The sequence below is a fragment of the Antedon mediterranea genome, chromosome 7 (genome assembly GCF_964355755.1).
Source record: "Antedon mediterranea chromosome 7, ecAntMedi1.1, whole genome shotgun sequence".
Classification (NCBI taxonomy): domain Eukaryota; kingdom Metazoa; phylum Echinodermata; class Crinoidea; order Comatulida; family Antedonidae; genus Antedon; species Antedon mediterranea.
In genome coordinates, this window is record NC_092676.1 from 5,636,253 (window position 1) to 5,657,157 (window position 20,905).

At 35.6% G+C, this 20,905-nt stretch overlaps 2 protein-coding genes across 3 annotated transcripts; both read left to right on the forward strand.

Moving 5' to 3' along the window:
• The first annotated feature begins 50 nt into the window (after positions 1 to 50).
• Positions 51 to 4,561, forward strand: LOC140053995 (small ribosomal subunit protein uS15). The gene is made up of 5 exons (XM_072098787.1): positions 51 to 145; positions 1,148 to 1,275; positions 1,882 to 2,051; positions 3,010 to 3,110; positions 4,382 to 4,561. Exons 1-5 carry the CDS (start codon positions 123 to 125, stop codon positions 4,413 to 4,415), a joined length of 456 nt encoding a protein of 151 aa, XP_071954888.1. The 5' UTR covers positions 51 to 122; the 3' UTR covers positions 4,416 to 4,561.
• A 2,622-nt stretch (positions 4,562 to 7,183) lies between these two features.
• Positions 7,184 to 20,819, forward strand: LOC140054612 (tetraspanin-1-like). 2 transcript variants are annotated; one of them, XM_072099668.1, is made up of 7 exons: positions 7,184 to 7,454; positions 17,415 to 17,491; positions 18,046 to 18,243; positions 18,703 to 18,885; positions 19,507 to 19,620; positions 19,998 to 20,183; positions 20,517 to 20,819. In XM_072099668.1, exons 2-7 carry the CDS (start codon positions 17,435 to 17,437, stop codon positions 20,574 to 20,576), a joined length of 798 nt encoding a protein of 265 aa, XP_071955769.1. In that variant the 5' UTR covers positions 7,184 to 7,454; positions 17,415 to 17,434; the 3' UTR covers positions 20,577 to 20,819. The 2 variants fall into 2 exon arrangements, with proteins under 2 accessions (XP_071955769.1, XP_071955768.1); XM_072099667.1 differs by lacking the exon at positions 7,184 to 7,454 and adding an exon at positions 12,556 to 12,668.
• The last annotated feature ends 86 nt before the right edge of the window (positions 20,820 to 20,905 follow it).

Genomic DNA, 20,905 nt, shown 5'->3' on the forward strand with positions numbered 1-20,905 from the left:
CAAACAGAAAGATTATTTATTCTTTTTTTTGTAAAATTGTTTTAAATGTTATTTATAGGAAGATAAGTACTCATTCGGAATCTAAAAACCACGTGACCTTTCTTTTCGCAAAATCTGCCATCATGGGTCGTATGCACGCACCCGGGTAAAGATAATTGTTTTTATAAAATTATATTTATTTAACGTATATTTTTATTAAACATATCAACTATAATGTTTATAAATACCTAAAGTTTTCATTTTTGTTAAAATGAAGTTGTTATGATATTTTAGATGCTTTAAAAAACCTTGTTAAAACAGTCTCACATCGTAGGTAGGATAAATGGCCGACGACGTGAACGTTGTGTGGCCATGCTTGCCTATCCTTGGCCACTTGGCTCGGCGGCGGCAGTAGGTTGTGGTAAGCCTACCGCATTATTGCTGAACTCGCCTGGCCTAGGCTAATTTAGTAATAGTCGCCTACTAATCATAAATATTGTGTTATAGATGATATATGCTATTGCTAGGCCTATTTTATTATATTGAATTTTATTTTTACAAAAATGGTTTTAATATTTATTATAAAATACCTTTTTTTGATAAATAATTTATTTGGCCTCTAGATATATAGTTACAGCAGCAGTAGGTAGCCAGTATTAATACACTACAGTCAGTAGGTATATGCATATAACTGCCTACACTAATATTTAATATTAGATAACTGCTTCTTTTAATTTAGTTATATTCTTATGCACTTGTCAATTGTATGACCCACTATACGACCCCCGGGAGAGGTGCGTCATTTACAAATAATTACTGACGCAGGGGTGCGTCAAAAAACCTAGATGGTACGTCACATCAATGAACAAGGTGTGTCAATGTCCGTCACTTTACCACCCACCATATCATAAACAACATGGTCACAGTGCGTCAAAATGGGTGCATCATGGTCACCTAAAGGTAAGTCACCTTTTTGACGCACGGGTGCGTCATGGTATTCAAAAGTATGACGCACATCGGACAAATGACACACCTCTCCCGGGGGTCATATAGTGGGTCATACAATTGACAAGTGCATTATTCAATACAACAATATCTAGCTAGGCCCCATTTCTATATGGCATATTCTATACAAACAATAATGTTTTTTTTTAAATTGTTTTTATAGAAAGGGTATTTCCAGCTCATCCCTGCCTTACAGGAGAAGTGTACCAACCTGGTTGAAACTATCGTCTGATGATGTCAAAGATCAAATATTTAAGCTTGCTAAGAAAGGCTTGACCCCTTCACAAATTGGTAGGTTTCTGGTAATTGTGTTCTTCAAATTCTCTCTCTCCTTGATGTGTGATGCATTTTGGGTTCTTAAATTATTCTAACCAAAGATCAGAAAAAGTGAATTCCTCAACTTTATTTAATACTCTAAATTACGGTGGCTGATTTCCGCCAAAGAAAAAAATTATTTAGGGCGTTATAACGCCGTAATACCAGAAAAACAAATTGTCAACTTTAGATTTAATTGAATTTTGGGTAAATTGGGCTTGGGCAACAATTTTAAAACATATTTTAGGTCGTATCCTTGTTTTATTTCTTTTTGTGACTATTTTGCTACTTGGCTTTACACCCTTATACACGCACCAATCTTTTGTATTTTAAGAGATTTATTTTTATCTATATTTTTGTATCTTAAACAATGAATTTTATCTGTATTTAACCAAATTTTAACATTTTAAACAAATTTTTTATATTTTTATGTGAATTTCTAACTTTTTACAAACAAAATTAATTTCAAACTATAAACTACTGTGTTTGACCATGAATAAATGAAATGGGAATAAGTGAGCTACCTCTACACACATTTGACATTATTAGTTGTAGCAATTGAAATATGTTTGCTATTTCTAGGTGTTATACTAAGAGACTCTCATGGTGTAGCCCAGGTCAGGTTTGTAACTGGCAACAAGATCCTGCGCATACTTAAGTCGCAAGGCCTAGCCCCTGATCTTCCAGAGGATCTGTACTATCTCATCAAGAAGGCTGTTGCCATCCGAAAACATTTGGAAAGAAACCGAAAGGTATGGTAGTCTCGTCTCTGTATTTTTGGATGTTTACTGTTGCGCAATGAAAGATGAATTGGTTTTCTCTTTTGTGCAGAAATTGTAAAAAAAAAAAGAGAATGAATTAATCCAATTCTTAAAAAACCAGGCCAACAGCCATTAAGTCGCGTGCTACAATGCATAGTGATACCGGATTGACAGACAGACAGACCGACCGACATAGTGAACTATACTGACCGAAATTACTGAACATGTTTAAAAATGTTGAAATGTTTAAAAACATTTAATTTACACGTGCGTAGCCTGTCACTTTTGACGTGCTCGTATAACGTAATTTCGAGTTGAAAAGTACCGTACCGCACCCATGGCAATTTTGTAAACGCTTAAAATTGCCTGAAACGTACTCTTATTTCATAGAAAATAAATTTTGAAAATTTTAAGCGCGCGTACGCATGCGTTACATGTGCTACGCACGTAATTGTATTGCCATATGATGATTTATGCCCTGAAATTTATGAGTACCAAATTTTATTTAATTGTGATTCATGGGTGTGAAGATATGATTACAAACGTGATTTCGTTAAATCGTGCGTAGACCGCGTAATTTTTTATTGCGCACCGTGAAAACATAACCACATCGATTCCTGGCCATAAGGAATATACTGTGAAAAATTGACCTAGCTAGATTAAACTGATATCAAGATAAGGTCAGAAAGCGATAAAACGCATAGTGATACCAGACCGACCGACCGACATAGTGAACTATAGAGTCGCTTCCACGCGACTAAAAATACTTGTAATTCATACATAATTAAGTTTTCAACATACATGACATCAACTGAATGTTGTACTGCCATTAATTCGTCCTTCAGATTATAGATTAAGCAGTCCTATTTAGATAAGGGTTTGGGAAAGAAATGGTAACCAATTTAAACCTGTAAGTTCCATGTTTTTTTTATTTGCTTGTTTTATTTAGGACAAGGATTCCAAATTCCGTCTTATTCTGGTTGAGAGCCGTATCTACCGTCTGGCCAGATACTACAAGACAAAGAGAGTCTTGCCACCAAACTGGAAATAGTAAGTATACCTAAAGAGAAACATTCCCCATTTTAGATGCCAGAGAGTTGATACCTACAGTGGGGCCTAAAAATCGGGCCACGATTGCGACGGCATACTAATAAATAATGTAGAGTAAGTAAGAAAAAAAAAGTTTCTTGAGGCCCTAGGGATAACTCCTGTTATCGGTTGGTTCCAACTATGGAATAGTACAATTAACTTTATTTATCAACTGAGGGTATGTTCAGACTCGCGGAGTTACGGTGGAGTTATCTACGCAAGGCGTACGGTAATCCGTGGCGTTAAAAGTCAAGGTGTTCAGACACAACGATTAGCATTCCAAACGTCTTGCGTTTAAAGCGGAAGTTCCGTCATACCGAAACGGCCGATGGGATACATACACACAATAACAACAACAGAGAGCTGAGAGTGACACGCGCGAAAGTTTACAACACTAGCTAGGCCTAGCAATATAATACAATGTTACCTTCAAATGTAATGGTTTTTTTGCCGATTTTTTTGCAAATCCTTACAGAAGATAATAATTTCGAACATAATTATTACACGGACAATGACTTTGCCATTATTTGTACGATTTTAATTAATTTTGTGAAATTATGTCGCCGACGCCAACTTCGTCAGGAAGAATTTTGCAGTTTAGATGAAATTTCTTTAAAAACAGCCATCTTGTTGCCGGCGCTAGCTTTCCAATTTCTAATTTCTATCTTGTCTATAAATTCAGGGCTGCCCCATAATGAAATCAAATCAGCCACTTCTGTACTTTTCCATGTAACACGTTTCATTTTAATTCGAATGTTGCTGTTGATCTAGGCTAGCTCGAGGAATAGGCTATACAGTATTGTTTTGTTTTCATTGGCTGACGTTGACCGGAGGTTGAAATCACTGATGCATCAATGGATTAGCCTTATGAAATCTACCCTCTCCCGCTGGAGTTATTAACGCCACTGGCGCGGAGTAACAGCTCCCTAACGCTGATCCGCGGCATGGTTCAGACACAAAAATAGGTACGCCGTGTACATAACTCCACCGTAACTCTGTGAGTCTGAACATACCCTAAGGCTCAGATCAACAAACTTTAAATATTTTATAACATTGTATTGTATAACAATTAAAAAATAAATACTAAAAAAAAACTTAATTATTGCCTTGTGTCATATGGCAACCAATCTAAATCTAAAGTATGAAATTGTAATCTAATGTAATATTAATTTCAGATTTATTCGTTTTAACTTTTACTGTATTTCTTTTAAATATTTTAATTTTTTTTTCAGTGAATCTTCAACTGCCTCAGCTCTTGTGGCGTAAATTGCTCCAACAAACAAATGCTAAATAATACATCACCATGACAATAAGAAGCTGGGGTTATTATTCAACAACTTTCTTTTGTAAAAATAAGTAATTGTGAAAGACTGATCCTGTTAACATTTGAATAAAAGGAAGCAATGCAGCAATCTGTTGTTTATTTTTATTTATTTGTGTTTTAGTCAGATCTATCTTTCTCTCCTATACCTGGTTTTGATGATGATTATTAAAAATAACAGATAATCTTTTGCAGTCCTAGTCCAGTGGTCATTCATTCTCCATTCACCCTTAACTTAGGCAAGAAAAAACGCCTGTAACATTGTGTGAATATTGTCCATAAATATTATTGACTTAAGTGAAAAACTTAGTGTTTGAAAAAAATTTCTCACATTGCGTGCTATATGGTCCTGCATGCTAGAAGCGAGAAAGTGCTAACAATTTGTTTTCTGTTGGGATTATCTTCTGTTGGGATTTTTATCAATAATGATTTCTGAAATTAGGAAAGTTGAGTGGTTTCTTTTCTAGTTAAATCTGAAATATTCCCACTTGGAATTCCATAATAAATTTGTAATAGATGCAATTTATAAAAGATACTAAATTTAAACAAAAAATATTTCTTCGCTGCTTGACATTTTAAAATTATTCATTGTTCTGTCGTCAGATATATTTATGATTAATTATTAAAAAGATGTCCTTTAATCAAAAATACATACAAATCCAAGACAGTTCTTTAATTATGATTTACATGCCCATTTAAAAATGGTCAATTTTGAACTTTAATGTGCTGTGTGTGTGTGACCTCAACCTGTTTGCATGCAACTGAATACCCTCTAGAGACAACGTGACTTCACGGCTCCTGTACTAGTCTGTGCTCCAGACGGAGTTTTTTCTTAATATTAGTAAAAATATAAATATTTTTGCACATATGGCGTTTCATACGTGTATTACTTGAGTTTGGATTTTCAGAAAAAAATCGCAGTCGAAATAAAAACAAATAAATAAAAATAAAAAACAATACAGACTTGGGGCAAGTCTACTCCTGTACAAGCGAGTAAATTCTTCCCAGTCTGTTGATTTGCGTCAACCAATCAAAGGGCGAGAATCCAAAATCGTTCAACCGTGAGATTCTCTTTTTCCCAGACGTTTTTTTGGTCCAGCACCTGGGATCTATAAATTATAGTCGAGTTTACAAAGTCGCTAAACTGTCGGCCTTAGATGCAATAACTGCTGCTTGCTTTAGCTTATGAATGAGTAGTCCTCGTGGGACGTAGCTGGCTAGAGCAGCAATGTGAAAAATTATCTTTTAATTATATTTGTTGAGCATAGTTTTGCCAAATCGGACGTTACCGTACCTTACACTGCTGCCTATCCTACCATATTCTAAAAATAAACACTCCAAATTTATGTATGTATTAACATACAGGATTACACAATCAGGTAAAAGAAAACGGTTTTAAATTGTTGGCCTGTCCTAAATACAAAAATAATCAGGAAAAAAAAAGTTAAGTTTTTTGAAGAAAAAAAAATGAGATCGATATCTAGCTTTGAATTGAATGAAGCAATTGTTGGGGAATATTTAATTTCAGTTGGTAGGTTATTCCAAATTTTAGCGCCTGCAACTTTGTTTTAGTGTGAAAAGGTTAACAGAAAAGAGTAGACTCCTGACATGTTGTAAATATAAATCATCAAACTTTTACAGTAATGTCGATTTAAAAGCTTTATGACTTTTGCTAATGTTTACACCGTCGTTATGTTTAAGGTTAGGTTACATAAAACAGCGTTTGTTTCGTTATATGCGAAATTTGTTGTATTCGATTGCGAGTTTTATCGTTGAGAATAGTTTTTTCCATTGAGAGCCTACTTATTTAATTGAGTATTTTGAGCGTTGAGATTGTTCTTAAAGATCCCTTGCGCTGATCTAGTATGTTTCCAACGTGTTTGATCCCAAAAAAATAAAGGGGTAATAATGTTCAGCGCTTGAAGAGGTTTCACAACATTATGCGCTATATAAATCCCGGATATTATTGTTATTATTATTTTCTGTTGAGCACAATTTGTTTACAATTTACAATTCGAATAAAAAAAGTACTGTTGACAACGAAAGTTCTGAATCGAATACGACAATTTAAATGTTCCTAAATTCGGTGTCGCACGTGTGACACGCTGAATCGACGAATATTGCTAGTGAACGTAAACAAGAAAACAAATTTCGTCGAATTTGCATATACAGGAGGGAGTCGTATTCAACTTTGCTCTGCATGGAATGTTTGCATCGACGTTTGCTCCACACCAGTTTTGTCGGATCGAATTTTGTCTACTTTGCATCAAGTGTCTAGTCAGACTTGAAAATGTAGATTTTTCGTGTGTCCTTTAGTACAATGAATTATTACTATTGAAATTTCTATGAAAGGCCAGGGCAAGGAACCGTCGTTTAAAAAATACGATAAATTCAGTGACGTAACCCTCCAACGCTGGATGCCTCGGACGTTTTTATCATTTTCGACATATTTTATTAAAATGCCTGTTTTTCCACTGGACACTGTTCAGCACCCCCCCCCCCCCCCCACATAAGCTGGGTAGCCAGTGGGCGCTCATATCCGTTAAGCCACTGGATGATAGGCCTAATAATTAAATTCTATCTCCATATGAAGGACGCACAGATAACTCCCGTCCGAACGGGCCCTTTGACGATGATATTTAAAACACGCCCTCGAAATTGAACAAGTGAATAATTTAGCATTTTGAACAATTACCTAGGTTGTGACACAATCAAGTCAAGTACAGAACAGGTCGTTATTTTTTTTTAATAGAATTAAAGTCACAATTGTTCACACATACTAATTTATAAAGCATTTTGTTCCATAACAATCGGGTGTGGACAAGACAATATAAGTTTAGAATCTCACAACAACAGACCTTGGAGTTGTATAGATTGTTTGGATATAGCTCTGTTTGACGTCACATACTTAGCTGGTACTAAGCGTCAGTTAGGGAACGCCGCGACAGAGACTACGATTGTAACATCATCTGCAGTAGAAAAAGGTATGTAAACATTTTGTAGGCCTAAAATAGTTATGGAATAACGTTTTTATATTATATATTATGTTTGCATCATAAGTGTGCGAAGATATTTTGTGAATTAACTGCAAATATCGGCCTAGTAAAAGGTAGGCCTACTTGTTTTCGCAGAGGGAGCAAAATTAACTCCCACTGGCCGCTCATAATTCCGAGCTTCTGTATTCTTTTATTTCATATATTATTAAATTAAGTTAAAAAGCAGCTGATATAATAGCTTATTCTTTTTCATGTATAAGGAAAAATAAAAATCCTAAAGTTGATCATTCATTGCCTTAATTAGTTACCCGCCTCAAACTAGGCACTTCCTCATTTATTCATGAAATCAATGGAGTTTTTGATCAGAAAAACTGAAAAAAAAAACACAGAAAAATTAAACAGGATATCAAGGTCGATCCAAGGCCGGCGTTTTCCTGCGCCGTAACATGTTTAGGGTTTTCGCGTAAAATTGATTCTAGCAAAACGATTACATTTCTGTTAAAATATTTATGAATACCACGATAACTATTTCTTATATTTATAACACAGTTAATGGCCTGTGTAACATTTATACCGTTTGGCTGGTAGCCATGTCTACTGTATATAACAACAGTTTACGAACTGCAATTCCGCTTTTGGTGTCGGGTACTACTGTCAGTTATTGAACTACTAGGTGTGGCAGAACGGTATAATGGTTTACACATACAGTAGCTTCAGTTTGTTGTGATTAGGCTCTAGTTCACTGGGGCAATCACAATTCGAGTTATACACGCGCCAGCAACAATTACGAGGAACTATATATAGATATTATGACCTAAATAATTTATAAAAATGAACATTTTCTGTGACGTTATGTAGCCTAAAGCTTGGTTCCCACTAGTGACGCAACGTAACGCAATCTACGCAACGTAAGAAAACACCCTTCTAATAATTGTGTTTGCTCCCCGTCTGCTTGAAATCAAATTTGCAGCACTATTCCGTCGTCGGTTCCCACTTGTGATTACGCAATAGGCCTACAGCACTTTGCGTCAATACGTCGATGTGTTGCGTTTTAGTGGGAGACTCTTGACGCACGCGCGTTCAAATGATGTTATACACGTTCGCGTCAACTTATGTCCGTGGTAGATAATTGACAGTTATTGCTTTCCCATAACATCAAAACACCAATTATGAATTTTAAAATATCTCCTTGGTAACAAAGCCATATTTCCAATAATTTGAATTTCATGATGAATATTATAATTTTTATATATTTTCAAGGTTTTCCACGGACGTGCGTATCCGTTGATTTTGGAATCTCTATTTACAAGTTTGATAGTTAACTATTATTTTGCCATTGGCTATAATAAGGTTTATTCATTTGTTAGTAGTTGACCTCATAAAACAGATATGCTTCTATTATAAGGTCTACGATTCTACATTAAACCCTATTACAGGTAGCTCAACCTTACAGCTCAGCCATTTGTGTTGAGTGGTGGTGGGTGTGGTCTTTGAAGCCGTATATTGTACACTAAAAAATAGCCAGCCGTTGTTCCAGTGTAGCAGTAGTTCTGCTTTCCGCGTATGGCTAATAAAGCTTGGTTCCCACTAGCGACGCAACGTAACGCAATCTGCGCAACGTAAGAAAATGCCCTTTTAATAATTGTGTTTTCCCCCCGCCTGCGTGAAATCAAACTTGCGATGTTTATGTGTCGTCGGTGTCGTCCCACTTGTGATTACGCAATACAGCACTTTGCGTCGTTGCGTTGCGTCCTAGTGGGAACCACGCTTTAGCGATTTCCAAAATTGACAGTATACGAGTGTAATAGGCCTACAGTAATGTTTTAATTCAACAACATCTCGAATCTTGGAGTTGGGGACCCCTTTGGAAACAAGCCTCTGGGCTTAAAGGGCCATCCCCTGCTTTCCATGCTTATTTTCTTGTCTAGTCTTGTATTTTTATATTTAATGTTTCTCTTTTTATTTCATTTACATTATACTGTTTTATTTATTTGTACTGTATTTGGAAAGCAATAAATATTACTTACTTACTTACTTACTAAACTTCATGCTCGAATAAACATTCATGTACATATTTTGTCATAAACCATTGTACTAAACTTATCTGTTGTAAAAGTTGAAATCTATGGACATTTTCATGTACGAAACTATATAAATATACATAGCCCTAGCACATGTAGACACACAATCATAATTAAATATTTTAACATTAGGGCCTTTAGGCCTAGTCATCATTAGGCAAAACGTCATTTATATGATTATTGGAAATTAGTATTGTATAATCTATCTGTAAAATCGGGATTAAGTAATTATTACGTCATGACGTTGCTTGTTTCAATTTCACTAAAGCGTGGTTCCTACTAGCGACGCAACGCAAGGACGTAACGCAACGCAAGTGAATTGACCAATCACAAGCGATGGCTTATTCGCTTGTGATAGCTAACTGTCTATAACTTCGCTTGTCATTGGTCAACGCGCTTACGTTCCGTTTACGTCCTTGCGTTACGTTCTAGTGGGAACCAAGCTTAAGGTACCGGTATTGTATACCGACGCACTTCCACAATGTTATGCCTAATAATAAAATGTTATGCCTAATAATACAATAAAATATTTTACGAACACATTTTGAATAATAAAATGCTAAACTGTTCTTCGCTAGCTGCAATCAATAATAATTTAAGCTTGGTTCCCACTAGAACGTAACGCAAGGACGTAAACGCAACGCAAGCGTTTTAACCAATGACAAGCGAAGTTATAGACAGACATAATTAGCCATCGCTTGTGATTGGTCAATTCACCTGCGTTGCGTTACGTCCTTGTGTTGCGTCGCTAGTGGGAACCACGCTTTAATACTCATGATAACTAAAGTATCCGTTTATAGATTGTAATTTCTAAGCCAAGCCTTTATCTGGTCTTGCTTTTATATCAATTACAAACCGGTAAACAGTTTTATATGCTTTATTCGTCTCTTAAGCTTGGTTCCCACTATAACGTAACGCAAGGACGTAAACGCAACGCAAGCGTTTTAACCAATGACAAGCGAAGTTATAGACAGTTAGCAATCACAAGCGAATAAGCCATCGCTTGTGATTGGTCAATTCACTTGCGTTGCGTTACGTCCTTGCATTGCGTCGCTAGTAGTGGGAACCACGCTTCATATTTTCAATTGCGAATACTGTACTACTTTCGTCAAATACATCACGAATAGACACGGTATTGAGTTGATACGTATACTCAATGTTATAATCCAATGACTATAAACGTTTAGATAAAATACTTCTAAAAGTAATACTTTTGAGAGCAACTGTCCCTTTAAATTTGTAAAACCAACCGCAATGTATTATACTGAATATCATAGCCTCATTAATAATTACGATATTTGATAAGCCCTACATTTTTTAATGCGGTGTTTATAGGCAGGGACACTTAGCTTTTACTACCGATTGATTTGGACCGATTTCAAAATTTTTCCTCCAACAAATAAAGCTTTTATTATAGACTCATCAACATGGTAAAATATGTATAATACACACATAAGAAACTCGAGCCGCTATAGGTACCATATGGAAATAGGTTTCTAGGCCAGTAGACCAACTAAGCCATGTTAGTAGGTCAATTTTATCAATCTAGTGGTCTATTTTCACCGGACTATCCGGGCTCTCATCTCCGGAAGGAACAGACTTGTTGACTACTTCTACATTCGCCTACTACACCATAGATACAATGCCTGCTAAGTCCTCGAACAACACCTATTGTCCACCAATACTAATGTCAATGCCATTTAAAAGTATTTTGAATAGATAATTGTACATATGAAATACAATGCGTTGTCTCTTTGTATACATCGGTATTGTGTATGTTCAGATTCAGAGCACTCTCTTAATTCATCCTCGGTAAAGATCAGACCTCGTAACTTGTTATGATCAAATCAAAATTAATCATGTTACGCCTTCAAATGAATAATTGTAAGCCTAACCATTAAACAGTTTAGTAGTTTGTTTATGGATTTTTACCCACTCGTGGAGGCCACCTACAAATTATAACGGTTACACCAGATAATGCGCCGTAGGCCTACGTATTATAGGAAACGCGAAACAATAAAAGTACATTATGTTCGCCGCCCTGGCGAGTGTTTTTTAATTTGCCGGTTTTTTAGGCTTGTGTTGTTATTTGTGCTATTGAAGACTCGCTTTTCAATTTTCCAGTCCTTTCAATTATTTAGTTTACAGTTATAGATGTTTCCCATGTATTTATGATTTGATTACAAATAAACGTATATATTTTAGTTAAGTCGAATCAAAGATCTTATATACTATAAGATCTTTGATTCGAATGCAAAGGACGACAGAGGGCGTGCTATTCAATATGTCGGTCTATTACAAGATACAGAAAACTCGAGATTTAAATAACCCTTTGTGATGTCGTCAGTCTATAAATTTTATTAAAAATCAATGGTCTGTTTGTATGTACATATTTACAAAACATTTTCAGGAAGATAACTTAGATAACTAAGTTTTTGCCTAGTGCACATTATTTGTATTAAAACATTATTTGCATAATGCGTTATTTGCATAATACATTATTTGCATAATGCGTTATTTGCATAATACATTATTTGCATACTATATTATATTATTATTATTTGCATAGTATATAATTGGCATGTTAACGTTATTGATAAAAAAAAAATATTATATTTAAGTGAATTGACTGATGAACAAACATATAAATTAGAATTACAATATGAATGGAATTGTGGTTGGTAGTTAAGCTGGTATAGATTAACAAGAAAAACAACCCTGGTCTTCCAAACCTTTCGAGTTGATATCAATGTATTGTTTATCAGGCAAAAATATTCCATGGGGTTTAGATATGGTTTGCTAACCTTGACAATTTTGTATCAATTACTATACAGGAATTCTATTATGCGGCTCAAACAATACTCTACAGTTATATTTTGTTGTATAGTTTATAACGAGTTTAAATCTTTCTTTTATCCATTGCAATGTTAAATATTCCAAAGGGTCAATGGATCCACGCATTGCGTAGTATAGTAGTAGTAAACTTGCGGTCCACGCCCACTATCTGATAGTGTGCCAATCTGATAGTTTCGTTTCTTTGATTCATTTTATCGACTGAGATCTGTCGCACTTGTAGGGCTGGTTGCCGGAGCTATTGGACGTAACTTTTCGCAAATCAAAGGTAGGCCCTAAACTTAATTAAGTTAAGCAAAATGATTACCTTGCGTTAGGTATATAAATGCTTAATTTAAGTATCCACTTCATATGCAGTGTTATATACGTCAATAAGAAAAATCCAACGGTGCTGCAATACCAAAATGAAAATAGGGCGTTACCCGGTGGTGTTTTGGATTCTGATTTCAGATATGATTTGTAATTGTTTGTGGAAACATAATTAAGCTATGGATAAATAAATTGTATCTTATAATTCAATCAATTTCTAGTTATAGCTATTGGGCCTATTATTTCTGTGTAGTTTCTCATCGAACTTGGTTTAAACAGTTTTGAATAAGAGAATCACATTAAAGATGTTGAACATAAAAATTTTGTTTAAACCCGACATGCTTAGATCTCATGATTTACATTAGTTAGTGCTTTGACATTAATGATATGCATGTTGGTCCGTCACAGTTTTGCTGTTTAGTGGGTTATTTTCTGTGGGATGTGGGGACGCTGACGTCATAGTGTGGGGCGCTGACGTCATTTTTTTTGGGACGTGAGTTTCACAAGTAGACATACAGGTCGTCTCGATTTTTAAAAATGGCTAATTCGAATAATGCTGTGTTTTCGAAAGGTCTATTTGGCTCCAATGCAAATATATTTGTTTTCACCACCTATGGTGATGAACTTTGCGGAACTAATTTACTTTTCTTACCGTCTGCACCCACACAGACTATTACGTGCCCAGATCGCTTATGTTTCTGATTTACATAACATTGATGTCATTTTAAAGACCTATTATTTGTCAAATAAATCAATGAAATGTATGGAACGCTATTTGCAATTTTTACTAATATAGAGTCCTAATGGGCCCAAATAATCAGGTTTTTCCGATTCAGATTTAATTTTCAGGATGCATAAGCGCTTATAACCAAGCATTTATCAGTGTCATTTCATTCGTAGTAAGGGTGTGTGTGTGTGTGTGTAAGTGTTGGACGTTGGACTAGCCTACTGATCGGGAGATCGTGGTTCGAATCCAACTCTGCATCCGCATTGCTTGTATCCTTAGGCAAGATACTTTACTTACGTTTGTCTCTCTCCACCCAGGTCTATGGGTACCCGGTTAGATCAAGACACACCCTTGCGCTGATTACTTGCTGCAATATGGGAGTATGTTTCCAGTGACGTGTTTGATTAAAAAATGACCGATGTAATAATGTTCAGCGCTTAGAGGTTTCACAACATTAGGCGCTATATAAATCCAGGATATTATTATTATTATTTAACGAAATGCAATTTGATTATTAATATAGTAAAGAGGTTGCCTAATTAATTAGGGCGTTCCATAGATCATACATGGATACTTATTGTAATTAATATTATATATGTAATATACAATTATAGCAATATTATTTCGACGACTCTAGCTCGCAGTATGAAGGCCTATTGACAGTTGATACAGTATTTGTTTAGTGACATTTACTCAGTTAGCCTATTCCTATACAATATGCCTAACATTAAATTTACACAGAGGAGCGGTAACGGTAATACAAATATAGAATCTATGTTATTCATTATGACCATTTACACACAACGCTCAGTGGATGGGCGGTTTCAGCTCAAGATAGATATAGATTCTACGTGGGAAAAGCCTCATCCACTATACCGTTACCGCATCGTCTGTATGTAAATTGGCCTTAAAGGGTTGCTCCAGCAATTCATTCAAATCGCCAAAATCTTGCAACTACCCCACTTATTTATCGACAGCGGTAAAATAGAACGAGTGTCTTGAAAAAATGGTGCTACAAGATTTTGTTTGTTGTAGTGTTCTTGCTTTATTTTTCCAGGAGCTATATCCTTTAAGCTATTAAATTACGGCAGAGATTAGAGTTTGTTTTGATCGACCGTCTGCGAGAAGGACCATGTGTTGTCAATAATGTCACAATTTCAGAATTGAAATTATATTACCAACCCCAGATTGCACCAACCATATCGTATCTCGTTCCATCATAATGCACTGCGGTCGCGCGTATTTACTTTGGCCTTTTAATTACCATGGCAACAATCGATGCAAGTTTTAAATTACATTCAGTAATTAAATAATAATCATACCCAAAATTACACATCAACATTTTCTTGGTCATTCGCATATTAATTGATGCACAATAATTTATATATTGCCTTTTTTGTTGAATTTTGTAATAAATATTATGATATATCGATATGGGAAGAAAACTGTCTTTATACCCTGTTAGGTACCGCATTGTTTTTAAAATATTACTCTTTGTTTTTAAGTCTATAAATGGCATGGCTCCTGAGTATATTTCTGACATGCTTAGGCGGTATGTTCCCGGACGTAATCTGCGTTCTAGTGACTCGCTGCTTCTACATCAGCCTAAGTCTCACCACTCATGGGGTGACAGAGCATTCTCCGTTACTGCTCCTCGTCTGTGGAATGCCCTACCGAGCTCTATAAGATTTTGCAAAACTGTTGATACTTTTAAAAAATTATTAAAAACACATTTATTCATTAAGGCATATGGAAATCATGAGGTTTCTTAAAGTTTTTTAGACTTAGAATTGTTTTGTATACCTTTTCCTGGCCAGCATTATCTTTGGGGTGCCTCTGTCTTGGTTGTTGTCTCTGAGCACCCGGTCGTCTGTGGCAAGGCAAATGTTTTATCCTGCTCCTTTGTTTGGTCACCTAGGTAGGGGTCCGGGACCGCGACAGAACGACAACGGATGGGGACCCTCCAAAGAAATTGCATTTTATTTTTCAGGAATTTGTATGATTTATTTCTTTTTTATTTTTAAATGCGCCTTGAGCACTCTGGAGTGGTATGTGCGCTATAAAAATCTTATTATTATTATTATTATTATTATTATTATTATGAGTCATAATTTGTTCTTATTTATCATGTTTTTTCCATATAAGGCGTTGTATGTTGGTAATAAATTTGTTATTAATATTATATTTATTATGATTTGCCTCTTATATTAACCTCAAGATTACTGTATTCAATTGTAATTCAAAATTTGTACTAGTAAAGAAGTCATTATCATTATTTGTATAGAACTTAATTCCTTGGATTGACGACGACGAAGGTCATGTGACCACACGTAATCTACGTAATTCCACGCCCACGATTCAACGCGCATCACGGGTTACACTTCCTCCCCCAATTCACTAATTTTAGGCGTTCTTGCGTAACGAAACAACATAATAGTAACAATGTATAAAGAAAAAAAATCACGTCGATAGAAAGAGAGCCTAATATCGATGTGGTCCTCATCAAATAGTAAGAAACTGGTTATCTAGAAATTCTGAAAATCTGACGTCATAAGTTCAAAGTTTTTGTTTTCTTGGAATCATACCCAAAATGTTAAAATAGGAGTTTTGTAATTATAGGAAAGCACTTAACAGTAAAGGAAAATAACAGATACAACAGTCCTAAAAATGTTAATGAAATATGATTGTAATGAATGATTAAAAAAACATGTTTAATATTTCAGACTACACTGTCGTAAGGCTAGGCCTAATTGTTAGTCCAGGCATAGGTTACCCCTATTAGAGTAGTTGAGTCAATTTATAGACTTAAAGGACAACTAGACCGAGGACCATATTTTTATAACGTATTAAGGATGTACATATGATTTCAGAACCACCGCGAGATTAAGGATATCGCCACACGCGCTCGCCGTACAGCCGTCTCCGTAAATTGCTGTGACGTCACAGGTGCATCGCAAAATTTACGTCATGAGTTTTCTGGCAAAAGTCTGGCAAATCGCGAAATTTTCTAGTAAACACACTTTGTAAATAAATTGTAAAAAAAATAAATGTTGATTTTTTTTTATTGTTTCTTCTGCTTATCTGGACTCATTAAGTCAAGTTGATTCATTCATCAGTTCTCATCGATTGTTGATAGATCAAAATATCTATGCGCATGCGCACTTCTTTTTATTAGTAAAAACCATGAGAGATTTGTTTAAAGACGTTCATAGCTATACTGTATAGCTTAAATTGATATTGTTTTTTGTTTGTATTGTTATTGAAAAATAAGAAACTTAAAATCGATATTGGGACTCATTGAATTGGCGACTATATGTATATTAATGAATCGCTCTAAAGGACAAACCTCACTAATTGCTGTTCAAGTGATTTTTCATTCAACTATTGTTACCGAGAAAAGAATAGAAATAGACAGTGTAATAAATTATTCTTCTCGTCCAAGGACTTTAAACAACAGTGAGATAGAATAGGCTAATAATAATAGTGTTATATTAAAAAATTAGTTCATGACGCCCCTGGGAAATTGAACTTAGGTCCCTGGATCGAAGTGGTCTTCAATGAAATAACTCTTGGGCGCCCAGGCGGATTTAGGATGTTCCAAAAGAGAGGAGACCGGGCTGCGACGGTACAGACGGCTCGACGGAAAGTGTTTGCACCGTGAAAATATCGCGACCGGGCTTGTGCAGCTGTGGGTCATAGGATCCCTCAGATACAAATTCTTAGAAACAGTTTCTACGCTTTATTAACCTCAATCCAGCGCACCATATCCTTAAAAATTAATACTTATACCATCTTTGGAGTTTGTAGCAACGTACATGTGTCTTTTCGCTTCTTGTGACAAATGGTACCATATGGTACTCCAAACATGACTTTTACATAATTAATTATTATAATGCACTGCATTTTTACGCCTATGATTCTCAGATTGTAATTTTGACTGCCTGGATTTAACGTAGGCCTATCTTATTTATTTTTCAGAAATATATAACAACAACAAAATGTGTTGTCCATCGTTCGCAAAGGTTTTGCTGATCATATTCAATCTAGTTTTCTTTGTAAGTTTAATTTATCTTTCTTTTTTGTTCAAAATTGTATCTATAAATGACGCTTAAATTGAATGTAATTGACACACAGTGACGCGTCGATGATTAGTTTTAATGATTAGGGGTGGGGGCGGGGGTAGGTGGAGTAACACTAAAGGATCATAGTCAACTTTCTATTGACTATGGGATAACATATTGGCTCAGTGGTGGCGCCAGCGGGGGGCCGGAGGGGGGGCCAGTCCCCCCCCCCCCGTCGGGGAAAGCTGCCCCCCCCCTCGGGGAGTATTGGCCATATTTGTCGGGGAGAAAAATATGATCATTTCTTTTCTGGTAAAAAATAAAACCATATTAAGTGTACTACTATATATTTTAAGTAACTGCGGCATTCCATTTTTGACGTACGTACGATACACTGACAGCGAAGTAATCAGTATGTGGTACAATTGGCTTACTGATGTATCGGATGTATGTAGGCAGGTAGCAGGCCAGCCTTTCATAGAGATCCCGTCCGATTTGTGACGTTATAAAAAGTATAGATTTGTATTAAATTTCGCTTTCTCTTACAGGTGATTGGAATCGTATTACTTTCTGTAGGAATATGGACAGTAACTGATCCTTACAAGCTTGAGATCTTAGACATCTTGGACAATGCAGTCGTAGCGAATACTGCCTATATTCTAATTGTTCTTGGTGTATTCATCATCATTGTGTCATTCCTCGGCTGCTGTGGTGCCATCAAGAAGAACAAGTGCATGCTAATAATGGTAAGAAGGTCACCATGGTCCACAATATGATTATAGAAATTATTGTTTTTCTATCAGGTTAAGGCAGAAAATACAGGAGGCGCTATATTTTCTGTCTATAAATGAATATACATGAACCTCATGGATATGCACGATGCGATGACTTAATTATGTTTGTAGATGAACACGCTCTGCTTGTTTATTATCATCGCCGTGATGACGACGTCTTATTATGCGCTCTCACTCCACTCCTCTCGTACCGCATACTGTACCATATAAGAACGTTCAATGAACTATTCGTTACAACGTAGAGAGAGATGGACAAATAAACATCTTCATTTTGAAATGTTAGACTTCAAATAGGCGTCACATTAATGTTACTGTAAACAGTGACCAACAACATTCAAGAAAGTGAACTAGTTTGTGGATATCTGTAAGCTGCTACTTTTAAACTATATTGCATTTTGTCTCCTTCCGCAGTACTTCATCATTGTCCTGCTCATCTTCTTGGTCCAGTTCATCGCTTGCTGTATTGCCGTCGCCTATAAAGAGGAGGTTGAAGACTTTGTCAACGATGAATTGTATGACACCATGGCTGATTACAAAGCTCCGTGGGATGACGATAACAACGTCAATCTAGCATGGAATGGCATCCAGTTTTTGGTAATTTCTATTCCATTGAATGCTTTTTTTAAATGTTGCTGTTACACCTACTGTCCACTATACATTCTCTTACTAAGCGTAGAACCTGTGTACCCTAGCAAACTTTATTAATTGTACGGTATTGTTTGAAAACTCGGGGTTTGCTCGAGTTTGGAAAAATGGATTTTGGTTCTCTGCAGTTTTCCAAAGTTTTTCAATTGGTAAACACTAGGAAACTTTGGAAAACTTGTGTTAACAAACTAGGAGTTTGCTCGAGTTTAGAAACTAAAGTTTGCTAATGTAGACTAGCATTACTATACTATTAATAGGCATAATATATGATCATTGTCTACGTCTTGATTCTTTCTTTTTCCATGCCTCTTTTTTCCTTTTCTTTTTCTTTCTTTTATTTCTTATTTATTCTTTCTTTTTTCGAGTTTTTCTTCTTTTAAAAAATGTTGTTTTCTTTATTCTTTCTGCTTATTCGTTTTTATTTCCCCTTCTCAATACGTTTATTAAGCATTTTTAAGCATTATTATTAATTATAAACTTTTAATCTACTGTTACTATAGGCCTAATAATAAACTAATTAATAACTTTTAATTATACTACAAATTGATAAATGAATTCTTTTTTTTCCAGCTTGAATGTTGCGGAACCAACAATTATAGTGACTGGCAGAATACTCCATATGCCGGTGAAAGTGATACGTATGATGGTATCACCTTGAATTATTATCCTCCATCATGTTGTAAGGTACGTCCCTTTTTTCCCCTGTTCAGTCAAGGGTAACTAAACTAAACGTAGGCTTGGTGTTTCATTAACACGACAATATTTAGAGAATCAGTAATTTTTTTTCCATAACAAATTTTTATTTTATATTAAAATAAATTTCATTTCGATATTTTCCTGCTTAGAGACGTAATATAACATCCTACAAAGCGATTAATTTTTTCAAATAATTCAGTGTAATTCGTTTTTATCGAGAGATTTAAACCTGTTTGAAGTAATCATTTTTAAAGCGTATTCCCAGTCTACTCCTCAATTCGTGAGCCATTAGATTACTTCTGATAGAGGGCTCTATGGCGTTCAATAGAGGGCGCTAATTATTGACCTTTTATTTACCATTGCAGGTTGCAGATCCAACTGATATTCCAAGCGGCCAAGATTTCCCCGACGTCACTGATCCTACAGGCTGTATTAATAATCCTAGTAAGGACAACATGAATATGGTTGGATGTATTGGCTCGTTTAAAGATTGGGTAGAGGAAAACGCTCTATACGTCGGTGGTACTGGCTTGGGTCTTGCTTTCCTTGAGGTAAGATAGATTGAACGATTTCAGTGTACATCTCATTGCCTTATAAATCTTCCTTTTCTGCATCATTGGTACTCACCATTATTTCATTTTATTATATATTCGTAATATATACATAACAAAAAAATTAAATTAAGGAGACCAAGGTCAACCTAAATCACTGTAGCTAAATCATCATCATCACCATCATCATCATCATCGTCGTCATCGTCATCATCGTCGTCATCGTCATCATCGTCACCATAGTCAATCCCACTTTATTCCTGACGTCATCCTTCTCTCTGCCAACCTTTTCATCCTATCTTTATCAATGACTATTTTCTCTTTTTTCTTCAGATCTTTTGCATGGTATTCGCGATGTGTATCTACTGTGACGCCAGAAAAGAGGAGGCCTAAGGATGGATAACGTTTATTCAATTATTGGTTGGCCTATTATAGGTCTTTGTCTTAATCTTTACACAAAAAACCCCACTCGTTTTATACCTTTGATGTGAATAATGATTTTATTAAATGTTCATGTTTTAATGGATTGTGTTTACCATTGCCACAAACCTCATTCGTCAGTGGAACCACACAATTTCACATGTTGACGCGAATGCGTTCAAACGCGTCGACATGTGTAATTTTGTAAGGCTTGGGAAAACATTCAAGCTTGTATGATTTTTGGTACTTTCCTAGTCGAGTTTCTTGCCATTCTTACCACAAAAGCAGATGAGTATACCCAG

Coding starts and splice junctions, on each gene's coding strand:
- LOC140053995 (XM_072098787.1), top strand. CDS start 123: ATGGGTCGTATGCACGCACCCGG. Junction 146..1,147: donor GGTCGTATGCACGCACCCGG/GTAAAGATAATT, acceptor TTGTTTTTATAG/AAAGGGTATTTCCAGCTCAT. Junction 1,276..1,881: donor CTTGACCCCTTCACAAATTG/GTAGGTTTCTGG, acceptor TGCTATTTCTAG/GTGTTATACTAAGAGACTCT.
- LOC140054612 (XM_072099668.1), top strand. CDS start 17,435: ATGTGTTGTCCATCGTTCGCAAAGGTTTTGCTGATCATATTCAATCTA. Junction 17,492..18,045: donor TATTCAATCTAGTTTTCTTT/GTAAGTTTAATT, acceptor TTTCTCTTACAG/GTGATTGGAATCGTATTACT. Junction 20,184..20,516: donor TGGGTCTTGCTTTCCTTGAG/GTAAGATAGATT, acceptor TTTTTTCTTCAG/ATCTTTTGCATGGTATTCGC.